General features: G+C 41.6%; 1 protein-coding gene and 1 long non-coding RNA gene across 2 annotated transcripts in view; one reads left to right on the forward strand and one right to left on the reverse strand.

Annotated features, from left to right (window-relative positions):
• DLGAP1 (DLG associated protein 1) overlaps window positions 1–13,645 on the forward strand; it is a 326,853-nt gene that overhangs the window by 296,680 nt on the left and 16,528 nt on the right. Inside the window, exons 7-8 of the mRNA XM_065668051.1 lie at window positions 3,244–3,617; window positions 6,832–6,923. Coding sequence (XP_065524123.1) covers window positions 3,244–3,617; window positions 6,832–6,923 — 466 coding nt within the window. The remainder of the gene's footprint in view (window positions 1–3,243; window positions 3,618–6,831; window positions 6,924–13,645) is intronic.
• On the reverse strand, window positions 2,753–9,278 carry LOC136008579 (uncharacterized). The gene is made up of 3 exons (XR_010610155.1): window positions 9,182–9,278; window positions 7,273–7,385; window positions 2,753–4,916 (listed from the first exon to the last, which is right to left on the reverse strand). It is a non-coding gene; the product is annotated as an uncharacterized LOC136008579 (long non-coding RNA).

Genomic DNA, 13,645 nt, shown 5'->3' on the forward strand with positions numbered 1-13,645 from the left:
ATATTTATCAAGGAATTTATATAGCTGTTTAAATTCACTTCCTGATGTGAATTAAAATGACATTCATATGCAAAACCCCTTGAAAGTTCCTTGTGTGTGAAGTGAAGATTTCTCCATCTTTTTCATGTGTCCCGTGATCCTGTGATCTTCTCCCTTTGAGTCATCCTGCTGGGCAGTCCATCTCTGCTGCAGGAGAGCTGGATGGATGAGCTTCCCCTTTGCCTGCAGGGACAGGGCACAACGTGATGTGCTCTTCCCAAGCACTGACTGAACACTCAGGCTCTCTTGGCTGCACAAGAAGAACACCAGGGTTTTGTCATTTTTCTTTGGGAGTACTTGTTTTGTTTTTCAAGCAGCTTGGCATTTAAAATACCATAGCCACTTGAACAGTGGGCAGATCCTTCAGGTTGCCATGTCGCAAGTTGCCAAGTTCTTGAAAGCACCCGGACAAAAACTGATGCACTGAATCCCTCCCGTCATTGTGCTTCAGCCGTTTGGAGGGCTCAGCCAGCTACAGCATTGAGAGCGCAGCTACCTCCAACAGCGACGGTGGCCCGAGCATTGTTTTGTTGTCGTTTCTGCAGAGGAGCGGCAGGAGCTTACATCTTTTCCAGTAATGAAGTGCCTGGGGTTCTTTTATGACTTGCACACTCTGCTTCTCCAGAGCTGTACAGTATGTGCTGCGTGACTCCAGGAAACTGAGGATTTGTTTTGACTTGCCAAAAGAACGTTTGCCGTTTCTCTTTACAATTTCACCATATGACTTGTCAATTCTCTCCCCCTCTTAAGAATAACTTCAGATTTAATTAGCTGAGTGCAAACATCTTTCATTGCAGTGCGGATTAGACTCCTCATTGAGTACATTTACCAACAGAATGAAAGACATCTTAATCAGGCATTTCTGTATTTGTACTGCTGTGTCCAGAGTGCATGGTAACAGTTGATAGACAGTTGCTATTGACTCCCTTTCTAGTGGGGGATGACCAGTGATGTGTGGACAAGTCTTGTTAAGGCTTGCATTTTGGTTTTGATGCTCTGTCTCCTACCTAAGAGCACTTTCTGAGTGTGTTTCATTATCATTTTCCTATCTGCTATGTAGGAAAAATGATACTTATGTGCCTTGCTGGGATGTCCTGAAATTGCTGGCATGTCCCCAGGAGTTCCACAATGACCTTGCCTAGCATATTTTAAATGGTGCAATTTATACTTTGCTGAATTGCAAAGTAGCACTGCACACCAATCTCTATTACACAAGTCCGACACCAGCTTCCCAAAGCATTACCCGAATATATGTATGTGTATGTGCTTTGAATTTTCAGCAGTGAATTTCAGTTTGCATTTCCACCACTCAGAGAATGTTCTCCAGACCATGAACCACCTGGGCTGTTTCTGGGATATCATCACCCAAGCAGCAGCCTCCAGAACTCTCTCTAAGTCCCAGAGTAAATGCTTGTGCTGCAGCAACAGCAGCTGATTCACCTGAATGTGCACAGTCACGCCGAATGCTTTTTGGCACCATCAAAACCAGTGAAGAACGGCACAAAATTCACAGTCCCCTTTGTAAAACTGACATCCTTTCTGTTAGTTCCAGATATTGATCTTGTCATAAGCACTTTAAAAAACACCTTTAACCCCTAATACACTAGTCACTTCCGCACAGTTAAAATTCGACAAGTTCATTTTTAGCCATCTCTCCTCTCAAAGGTGCTGTAGTTTCTGTTTGATTTTTCAGAAGTGAATCATAGTTTCAAAACCCTCACTGCCTTAGTGAAACACTCTTTTTTTCCATTAGCATTCAACATGTTTAACATGGGTTCAGACATGTTATCAGAAACTTACACTACAGTCCCTAAAAAAAATCCCGTGTGCTTTCATGCCCTGGAAACACCTTTTATATTGTAACTATTCCTACAGCTATCTGGAGATGAGGCATATGGATCTGAGCTAGTCAAATTAATTCCATAATGGCTTCTGGCTCAACAAGCATGTACAGTACAAACAGAAAGCAGAACAGCTGTAGCAGAGTTACCTTTTATGTGGGTGGCATAGACGTCTGCCAATTAAAATGATGTGATGATTCATTTCTTGCCATATGATTACTGTTAATAAGAATTTATGTTAACGTGTTTGTGTCTGAACTTTGCACAGGTTCATGCCTGCATTTATTTTCTTAAAGAATAGAGTATATCATGGTTGTTTTTTTGTTCTTAATGAACTTTTCTTTCCTCATTTGAAAGCATTCCAAGACTCCAGTAACACAAAGACACCAACTACCCCTTAAAGGAAGATGTTTCTATCTCCATGTAGTGCTTTCTGCATGTGATTCTATATATAGAGGCCAATAGGCCAATTTAACCTGGGAATGTCAAGCTAAGCTTCTAGATCCATATACCAGCACTTAAAAAAGAGAGCACAGCCCTCAAAATAGAAAAAGAGTTCTCATAAACTTCTATTAAAGCGTCTTGTTATAAGCATTTATACTTACGCTTTCCTTTAAGTAGTCCCAATCACTGACAGGCTTTAGCCACTGACTTCATTACACTAACTCCCTGTGTACAAAATCAAGCAGTTTTTCTCCAGAACTGATATCTTCTATTTATGGTGAGAAATTTAGGCATGGCAAAGTGCTGTTTTCAATGTCTTCAGAGGCTTACAGAGCATTTCAAAGTATTTGAGGTCTGTGCAACAAGTGCGATGTTTTACAGCAATAAATACACAGGTTTGAGAGTCCGTCTCTGAGCAGAGGAATGTAGTTTAAATTTCCAAATAAGCTTGGTAAATACAGTAGGACAGGTTAGAGACAGAAAACAATTGCAATAGGGCTGTGTTAAGTACAGTTCAGCTAGGATAAGTGGTGAGAGACTCATCATTCTTGTGAATCTCATTTGGAAGCCATGAGCAGAACAAACATTTTGATCCGAGGACTTCTTCCCATGGGACTTAGAACAGTTAGCAGACAATACAGTGAGGAAAGCAATCCTAAAGAGACTAAGGAGGAAATTGGCAAATAGGTAATTTCTTTCCCTCTACTGGCAATTCTGCCACTCACATTAGTAGGAACAGAGGACACCAATAAGCAAGGTATTTCTATGGCCCTTACATTGGAGCTTTTGGGGGTTCTGTGGCTAACAGTGTCCTTCTTACATCTGCTCTTTCCATGCTCACTGATGTTTTGTAATCTTATCTGCATCCATTTTCCTGGCAGCCTTGATAAATCAAGAACTCTCATGTGTTTTTTTCCAGTGTCATCCTGCATTACCACCTATAAGAAGACACCACCTCCAGTCCCACCAAGAACTACCACCAAACCGTTTATTTCTATCACAGCCCAGAGCAGCACAGAATCTGCCCAAGATGCATATATGGATGGGCATGGACAGAGGGGAGATATCATCAGTCAGTCTGGACTTAGCAACTCCACGGAGAGCTTGGACAGTATGAAGGCGCTGACAGCTGCTATTGAAGCTGCCAATGCACAGATCCACGGCCCTGCAAGTCAACATGTAGGGAACAATACTGCCACCGTCACCACCACCACAACCATTGCCACCGTCGCAGTAGAAGATAGAAAGAAGGACCACTTCAAGAAAAACAGATGCTTATCTATTGGAATACAGGTACGGTACAGTACAGTACATGGATTATTGCCTGCCATTGTTTTGGATCTCCACATCTGGTTTACTGCTTATTATGCAATGTTTTGTGTATTTTTCTTGTTTTCCTGACAGGTACCTATGTAGAAATTGCAGCAGCATAATCATTCTGCATGGTACTAATGATGTTTTCCTAATTTATCGTAAAAACATCAGATGCAATGATTTGTTTAAGTCTCCTTGCTGCTTGTTATTCAGCTTTGTTAAATTACACACATGAGCACTAATCTATGAATCATAACACAGCGGGGGTCAGAAAGGCATGAATTAAATCACTGAAAGGGAATGTGTAAAACAATGATTTACATTACACTATCACCCAAAAAATATTTTCGTCCAGCCTCAGTGACTTAATTGTCACTGCTTATTCATGCGTTTCATAATGACTGGTAGCCGCTTGAACGAGGCAGCGTTGTTCCCATCTCAGCCTCAAGAGCAGAGGGTAAGTTTCTTCTAAGTTGCCCTTGTGAAAGAAAATTACATTTTGTTACCTCTAGTGGAAGGAAACAAGAAAACTAACCCTGCCAAAATTCACTCCTGTTTACAGGAATGAAGAAGAGCAAATAAGCCAGACCAGTGTAATCTGCTTTCTTAATTAGCTTTCCCATACCCCTACACCCCAAAAAAGAGCCAAACAATAAAAAAAATAAAGAAAAGAAGAATGTGGATAGGACTCCAGCTATCTGCTTGCAAGGTTAACATTTTCAATGAAGTGCTTGAACTTACAATCAACTGAGAATCAACATGGGTTTTGCTGGAAGATGAACCACAAGCAAACAGAATAGCAATCCACAGCTTATCAGCCTGAAGACATGATGTTTTTCTTGCAGATGGAGGTTGTACACACAGCACTATGTGCCTGGACAGGCTTGTCTGGTTAGCAAAGCCTAAGAATTTACCATGAAATCTCTGCATCAGCCTGATGAGATGAGAGGTGCTGTGTAGAAGTATGCCATCCCAGGGGCAAATCCTGGGGTAGCTGTGGCTTTTCTCTTACTTCTTCTGGGAAGGGCAGTAATTACTATTGCCTGTGGGCTCGGTTCTCTGACTTGGTTGTAGCCTTTTTCTGCTTCACAGATGTTTGTTTGGGATATATTCTGAAAGAAGGGCTGATGTTCAGTGTTAAACACAGGCACATGATTCAGGGGGGACAGGGATAGGGAAAACTCTTCTATTACTTATTCCCATTCTCAGCCAAGTCTAATGTTGTAATTCCTCATTTCGCTGAGCAAGGCAACAAAGACTCCTTAGCAGGCAAACACCCTGCAAAATAATAGGCAGAAAGAAATCATTTCCATGTTTGCAGAAGCCAAAATGAACAATGGTAATGTGAATAATGGCTCTTGAGACACCGTCTCCCTTCTGTCTCTTCTTCAGGTATTGTTTCTGCAAGTAACAAATGCTGCTTTTGGAAGCATAGGGGCCTCAGTTTCTTGAGATCTGAGCAAACAGAGCCCCAAATGCTGTTCAAGTCTTTGAAACTTTGAAATTTACAGATGACCAACATAATCATATATGAAAGCTGCCTGGGGATGGTCATGAGGCACTGCCAGGGTAATTTTTGTATACAAACCAATGGAGATGCCAAAAACCGGGATTACATGAAGCAAAGCCTTCAGCAGTGATACAGGATTCCTGCCCTTGCACCATGCCACCCTCCCAGTTGTGCCCATCAGTGAGATTTTTAGAGTCAGACAGGCTTCACAAATAAGACTACTTTGCTAGTCTGCTGTCTGGTCCATTTTGCAGCATCATTGCACAAGCAATCATGCTGGTGGTACAGCTGAAGAGGTAGTGTGGGAGTGGAAATACCATAAAATAGCTGTTGCTGCCAGAAATTACTTCTTTTAGAAACAACTGTCCTAAAATAGGTAGGTATGCTGTCAGCCCTCAGACTGGCAGTGTGGAGTCAGTCTCTCTCCACTGACTGTAAAGAGAACCTAGCTTAGGCTTATACTCTACTCAGACCAGGTATGCACCTTAATTATAGCTTGGCCATCATTGTAGAGCAAGGCAAGCTGAAGAGGCATAGTCTTGGTTTGCTTCCTCCTCTAACAAACAAAGCTAATGTGTATTCATGATGAACCTCCATGTGTGTCCTCTGCACCCCTCAGTCACTTTTGAGCACTGGGGGCTGCACCCCAAGCATTTGCTGTAAATCTGTTTAGCAAAAAACAAAGTAAAGCAAAAAAAAAAACCCTTCCATCAAAAGGCTCCTTCTCTCTCTCAGTTACAGGATTTAAGGCATAGTTATCTCCCCAAAAGCTTCAGTACCAGATAAGTACCTCAATCCTTTGAGCAAGTCTGTAACTTTTCATCCCTCCTTGAGCACTTTTCCTGCATAGGTTGTTCAGGTGGCTCTCAACAAGCTTATTTACTAGTGGAAAAGATGCTAACTACAACAGAAGGTACACCCAGAATCAGAGTGAATCCACAGGTCACTTTGTAATCCTGCTGTGGCCCAAAAATTCTGTGTGCCAGAAATCTTTTTTCTTGTATGTCTACTAATCTCATATATAGCATTGGCAATTAACAACTGCACTGATTGGACCCACAATTTTGAGATTTTTCTCAAAGACATATCTTACATGCGTGTTAAATCCTAACTTTACACCACTGGTATTTATCTCCTCAAAGAGATGGGGAGGTGGTATAAAGTTCCTGCCTCTGCTCCTGGGGACCACCTGTTTGCATGATGAAGCAGTAAAGAAAATGCATCCAAAAGCAGCATCTGTTTTCTTTAAGTCTTATCTGTACAGTGCTCTGATATAAACACTGAAAATACATGCATAATTTTGACATGAGTTCATGTATGTATATGTATACACACTAACAGGTAAAATCAAACAAACAGCACAGTAAGTGGAGTTACAGCTGCTCAGAGATTTGCTCTGGCAAATGTGAGCATCCAGACTCCAGAAAATATTGGATAAAGTCCATCTGAGTTTTGCAGGCTGAATGTTGTCTTACCAGAAAAGACTTGTAGATTAACTAGAATAATGAATATCCACTAATAACATCAGAAATGGGCACAGGACAGGTAAGCTATCTGACTAGATGAAGGTACTTACAGTACAAGTTATACATGCACACACTTATTTTGCATAGAAATTGTAAGCAGCTGGGCTATATCTCTGTTAAAATACATTATAATTAGCTGGATGATTTTTTTTTTAAGGTTGATGGTGCTGAAGAGTCCAATAAATCAGTTGAAAATAAAGCAACCAGTAAGTTCCAGTCCATAGGAGTTCAAGTAGAGGAGGAAAAGTGGTGAGTAAAAGTTAATAATGTTTTTCTAAAGTAAATAATTATGCCGCAACTAATTTTTAAGAGCCCTAGTTCCTGCACACATGACCATATTAACCTGCTTCCTGGATGAATTGTTAGATCACCCAACTGAAAAGCTGAGTCTTATAAATGCTATAGCTCTTATTTCTCAGAGGGGATTTTTCCGGACCACTGGCAGAAGTGGAAGAAAAGTGCCACATATTTTAAAGGTCAATGTACTTTTAATAAGCTCTTTTTCCCCAGAAAATCTACCTAAACAGCGAAAGGTGATGCAGATGGAATATTAGTCTTGGGGCGGCTGCAGCAGCATGGAGGTGATGGGGAAGTTTACCTTGTTTTTCAGCAGAATAATTTCCAGCCACGTGGAGCTGTGCAGTGGCAGAGCCAAACTGATTGCTTTTGCTCAGGTATCTCACCCAGACATCTCTGCATTACAACTGCTTCCTTGTGAAAAAATGTTGAGATTAAAAAGCAAGCTTGTAAAACTCAGTTCTCTCTCCAGTCTGCAGTGCAACCTGAATTAGTAAACAAATATGCTTCAGTTAATATATATATATATATATATATATATAGTTGTTGCCTTTAAGGGTTGTATTTCTTTTTGGTGACAAATTGCAATGAAGTTGTAGGGAAGCATAAGCGTGCATAGCACTTCCCAGACACATAAAGTTTCTGAGTGCTTGACCACAACTGTAAATCTTAATTCCTGCCCAAAACTGGACTTGGTGGCTGAAGAACAACTGGACTCTCCCCTGACCTCTGAGCATGCAGGCCTGCTCAGTGATGCTGTGGCTGCAAGCACCCACCCAAGTCTGTTTTTCATTTTGTTTGGCAGCAGCATAGTTTTTGGATTCTGGAGCCATTTTGCTAATGGATTCTGGAGCCGTTTTGCTCCTTGTACTGTACTGTGGGAGAAGCCTCAGGGTTTGTCACTGAGGGAAGAGTCACCCTTGCAATCTCTCCAGAGAAAACCTGGTCACAGTAAATCTAAGCTGACAAAATTAGGGTCCTCTGCCCTCCTCTGGCCCGCCAACTGCAGAAGTGAGTAGAAATGTCCATTTCACACTGGTTTTTGACTACCTCTGCTAAAAATACCCTAAAAAAAACCCATGTTATCTACACTATTTTCAATTCAACAAAATCTCCCCGTGAAGTAGGAGAGTATTTTCCTGTGGTTTTAAAAGGCTGAAGTGATTTCAGCAAAAAGAAACATGATTTTGCAATGATCTTACTACGCTGTTACCAAGTTCCTCATTAACCTGCTAAAACACCTCTTGCTGACAGACATTTCTTTATGTGTTAGACCTTAGCCCCATTTACCCACAACTCTTCCAGCACTAGATAAACCAGCGCATTAGAATAGATGAATAGATGCTGAAGGACTATTTCCCTTCAGCCTGAGCACAAAGGAAGTAACTACCCCAAAAGCCCAACCCTTCCCCCTCCCCTCAAAAAAACCCAAAACCAACTCAAACCAAAACACATTAAAACGATGAAAGAAAGAAATGGCTGTTTGTAAATACCTTACTTCCAAAGTCCACTTTCAATTGCAGTTTTTATTGCTCCAGATGAAAAGGTAAGATTTGCCTGTGAGGGTCTGCCCTGAGAAAGCAGTATTTCTGCTTTACCTCCTGACAGTTGTGTTTGGGGGTTTCCTTGCTGATATAGTTGAGGTTGCTGCTGGAGCAGTCGGGCAAGCAGCAATCTATCATGGACTTTCAGAAGTGAACTGGCTGATAAAGGACAGCCCCTAATCTCCAGAAAATGAGTGCACCCAAGACACAAAGGGTTTATAATCACAGTTTGGCACCATATTCCTTTTTTTTTTCTCTAAACACAGCAGAGGACAATGTATTGATTATCTGTTACAGAAATAGAATTGTAAATACAGTGCATTCTTCCCTGTCCCTGCACCATAACATCTGCAGCTCTGAAGAAAAACCCTTTTGAGTTCAATCTTTGACAAATGAATGGTTTTTTTAAATAATCTTTCAGGCTTCAGAAATATTACATAAATATAAAACAAGAAGCATGACACAGCAGAGAATAAATACAGTAAATTGATCATGTTTCCTTGCCAGTTTAAGCTACTAAGTGCAGTGTTATAAAAGAAAGCTCTCTGCTTAATGCACCAAAAGCCTACCATACGAAATTTGTTTCAGTCCTCTTTGCTTCCTGCTCTTTCCTCCCCCCTTTCCCTCACCTCAAATGACTGTCATTCTCACATTAAGGAGTCTTACCTCCTCATGTTCTTTTAAATATTCCTGCTTCTGTGCTTGGACCAAATAAGCAAAAGATTTTGCTTCCATTTCTTGATCTAAGGTAGCTCAAGAACCAAGCATCTTCAGAGGACTGCTCTATCTCTTCCATCTTCCATGTCGACTCACACCTTTCATTAGTCCTTCACTCTCTGTAACCTGGGCTTCCTGCCAAGATCCGAGTCCTGCTCCTCCTCTTGTACAGCTCAAAGAATAAATGTGCCTACCACTACCTGACCATTTTACAACTAGATCCATCACCACTATTCATATTATCCTCAGTCCTTTATGCTGCCTGCTCTCAATAATATTTTACGCACCCATTCCCTTAGTGCAGCTGTACAATTTCTGGCATTTAGAGAGGACCTCTCTCCAATCCTTCTTGTAGGAAAAAAAAATTGTATGCATTTCTTTCCTCATGATCTTCCTGCTGTTACTGTCTTATCTCGCACCTGATCTCCCCCATGATGCTAACAAAACCCAAGCCAAATCTTCCTCTGCTTTCCTCACATGACCCACCCTTTCCAGGGCATTTTCAAAACATTTATCTACCTAAGCTGATCAATTCAATCGTGGGGCATTTCCATTTCTGTTTGTCCTTTCTCTCTGCCTGTAACTTTTTGACCTCAAGGGAGCACCTTCCATCCCTCACTTACAGAAGATAATTGAGTTGTTGGAAGTCAACCAGTTCTACTGAACTAGAAAAGAAGTTATAGACTGTGCCAGGCCGATTAGCACCCATGCTTATTGAACAAGGGGCTCTCATTTTCAGTTTCTCTTGCTTCTTTATGTTGTCTGCCTTAAGATGTCCTCCCCCAAAATTGTCTTGCTTATTGCTCTAGTCACACCATCAGCTGGTTGCTCTAGTCGCACCATCAGATGGCAAACCATTACTTGGTTTGCATCGCAAGAACTTACGAATGCTGAAACAATGGTAGTTTCTGAAGTAAGAACACTGCCATGGGAGACTAAAACCGTAAACAGATGGTTCTTCACCATTTCCTCTGGCTTCTGTGCAGCCAGGGAAGGAGCCTACACCTCTTGCTGTGATATAAAGTGTGGCTTACCACACCATATCTGGTGTGGTATAAAGTGAAATGATTTAGAATGGTGGTGGGGCTAATATTTCCACTCATGCCAAGCACAAGTATAAACTGAGAGAGGAGTGGCTGGTGAGAAGCTCTGCAGAAAGGGACCTGGGGGTGCTGGTGGACAGCAGGATCAATAGGAATCAGCAGTGAGCCCTGGCAGCCCAGAGGGCAAACTGCACCCTGGGGTGCATTACATACAGCATCACCAGACGGTCAAAAGAGGTGATTGTCCTACTGTGCTCAGTGCTGGTGGGGCCTTACCTCGAGTGCTGTGTGCTGGGCCCCACAGTTTAAGGATGTGAAGGTCCCAAATGTGTCCAGAGGATGACAACGAAACTGGTGAAAGGGCTGGAGGGAATGGCCTGTGAGGAATGGCTGAGGACTTTGGCTTGTCTAGCTTGGGGAAAAGAAGGCTGAGGGAGACCTCATTGCTCTCTACAGGTTCTTGAGGAGGGGAAGTGGAGAGGGAGGTGCTGATCTCTTTTCTCTGGTATCCAGTCACAGAACACGTGGGAATGGTTCAAAGCTGCACTAGGGAAAAGTTTAGACTGGACATTAGGAAGCATTTTTTTACCAAGAAGGTGGTCAGACACTGGAACAGGCTTCCTGGAGAGGTGGTCATTTTAGGTCCCTTCTAACTGAAACAGTCTATTGTAAAATTGCCATAAAGGATTAGTTTCTCTGCTAAGACTCTTAGCAATGAAAAGACTATGTGAATCAGAGGAGAGGGATAGAGCAAAGCACACAAGATTGTATAGTTTGAAGATACATGGCTGAAGATCCTGCCGTTAGAAGACATAGTACTGTATCTGCTAGCTCCTGCAGTTTGTTTTGTTCTGCTGACAGCGGCTGCAACCTTAGCAGAGAAGCCCACAGATAAGGCACAGTACAGCCAATGGCTGAAGTGAGTCAGGCTGAATTTAATGTAAGAGCCTCTGAGGCTCACCATGCATCAGTTGCTTTGAAACCTAGATCGTTTCTGGGTTTTGGGTCGGGTCTCTTTTAGGAAAGAAAGAAGTTCTCTGAGTTGAAATGAAAACATGTTTTTCAAAAGAAAGCGAGAGATGTCTTAGAAGCAGAGAGCTGAATGCTAACAAGTGACCCTGTTGTTGCTGTTCAAAACACATCATGCTGTTGTTCTCCATACTGGTTTATCCAGTCTGAGGTTTCATGGCTTTCTGCACCTTAGGCCACATATCTGCTGCAGTTCTCTGAAGCTGTAATTATTTCGCCTTGTGCCTGCAGGGCACAACTGAGTACAAAAGGGCCAGGCCTGAAAGCAAAGGAAGAAGCAAATCTCGGGTTTTAACAAATACAAGCAATTTCTGAAAACTTTTTTTTTTTTTTTTTTTTTTAATGTAGACCTGTGAATGCTTTGTAGGTGTAAAAACAGTGAAAATTTAGGCAACGGTTTCATCCAGTCTCCTGTGATATGGAGTTTTAACTGACAGCAAAACAAAAAAGGCTCATGTGGGACGCAAATGGTATTTTGTAAGAGTAAAACATCCTGGAAGTGAGTGAGGAAGCAATGTCAGAGACTAAAATTACCATCTATTAGGCATTTGATATAGATGTGCTGGAGGCAGGCAGATAGTGGGTGCCTTCCTGCATTTCCATTTCATTCAACATACATTTCCTTGGGAGTATTTTTTTGGTTTTGAACTGATGCTATATTCTACTGCCAAGTTGTTTTTCTTTTGAAGACAGATAGGTTACACAATCTGGTGCCAAGAATCTGTCAAGCCAGCCTGCAGCATACCATTTTATAGATAAAACAAAGGCAAAAAAGAATCAGGTCATTCTGTTTCAGTTTTTGAGCAGCCTGGTTTTGGTGGTAGTAGCTCATAGGAAACCCAGTAAAAATACACTCCTGAAAGCTTTGAAATGTAGTGTCTCCAGCAATGCATCCTCTTGGCAAGAAGACCTTAATGTTTTCGCATTTGGGATTTGGTGCACACGGAAAAGCCAGGGTGTTAACTGAAAATACAAATGGTTATCTGAAACAAGTATATCAGAGTTCTAGGGCACTGGGGCAAGCAGAAGGCAGCTGTGACGTTTAGGTAGGGGCACAGAGAAGAACGAACCTGGATTAAGGCATTTGCTTTTTTGTCCCTACCATGGAGGGTGTGGAAGATTACACTGTGTACTAATGCCTTGGCTCTCGTGAACCCTGACTAAATAACTAAGAGACTAATATCTAATAACTCTGTGAGCATGTGCTTCTGAGGGCACACAGGGATTTCTGTGTGTGTACATGCTTGCACACGCTTCAGCACAGATAAAGTCATTTGTCAGGTTGGTGGCCAAATTAAAGCAATTTTTTTAAAAACTAAATAAATTGAACTGAAAGATATTCATTGTAATGTCAGCCTAAAGCTAAAGTCATTCTAACAACTAATAACAGTCTAACAGCTCTTCTCTGTCAAGGGACAGTGGGAAATACTTGGAAGAGTGTATAAAGGAAAAGTATAAAGGGTGTGTATAAAGCACTGCTTCTCCCAGTGGACATTCCCAATTTAGCAGTCTGTTGTTCAGGGACTTCCTAAGCCAGATATGACATCTGTGTAATAGCTCTTCCTGGACCTATCTCCTGTGAATCCGATTAGGTTCTCTTTGAACCTATTTTTACCTTTGGTTTTCCCAAGATCCTGTGGCAATTTAATTACACATTGTGTGAAGAAATGTTTCCTTTTGATAGATGTAAATCTTCAGACTTCTAAGCCAAGCAACTGGCTGCCTTCCTCCTCACAGTTCTTGCACTTTCAGAAATGTTGAAACATCCCCTAGTCGGGATTTCATAGGTCTCTCATATCTCTCCTCAGCTATCTGTTTTCTCAATGAAGAAATGTCTTTCGTCCTGTGGAAGCCATACCATATCTCTAGTGATCCTTGTCCTCCCTTTTGAACTTTTCCTGCTGTATCAGTGCATAGCAAAATGCTTTGCTCTGCTTGTCAAAGGATAAATACTGCCAAGCTGAAGAGCTCTTGCTCATTTTTAATAGTTTGCTGGTGTGTATCATGCAAAACTACAGGTGGATTTTCCATCCTTTAACACACCTGTTTCAAAGGAATTGCAAGCAGCAGACACTACTGAAAATGTTTGCATTCTAGGCCATTATAAAGCAATATGCATACAATCTATTATTAACATTTTCTAGGGATTGATGTGACTGAAAAGTTAATTTAAGCTTTCTTCTGTGGAGGAATTGGCCTTTTCTTTTTTAATTAGATAGCCCTTCTTAACTCCTGGTTTGCTTTGCTCTACTCCTTTCAAAGCCCCAGATCAACAGCCACTAATTTCCTCTATCAACATGACCTAGTACAGTCCTTCTTGAAGTCAGTGGCACTCCTCCTG

Source organism: Lathamus discolor, chromosome 2 (genome assembly GCF_037157495.1).
Source record: "Lathamus discolor isolate bLatDis1 chromosome 2, bLatDis1.hap1, whole genome shotgun sequence".
In the NCBI taxonomy this organism is placed as follows: Eukaryota; Metazoa; Chordata; class Aves; order Psittaciformes; family Psittacidae; genus Lathamus; species Lathamus discolor.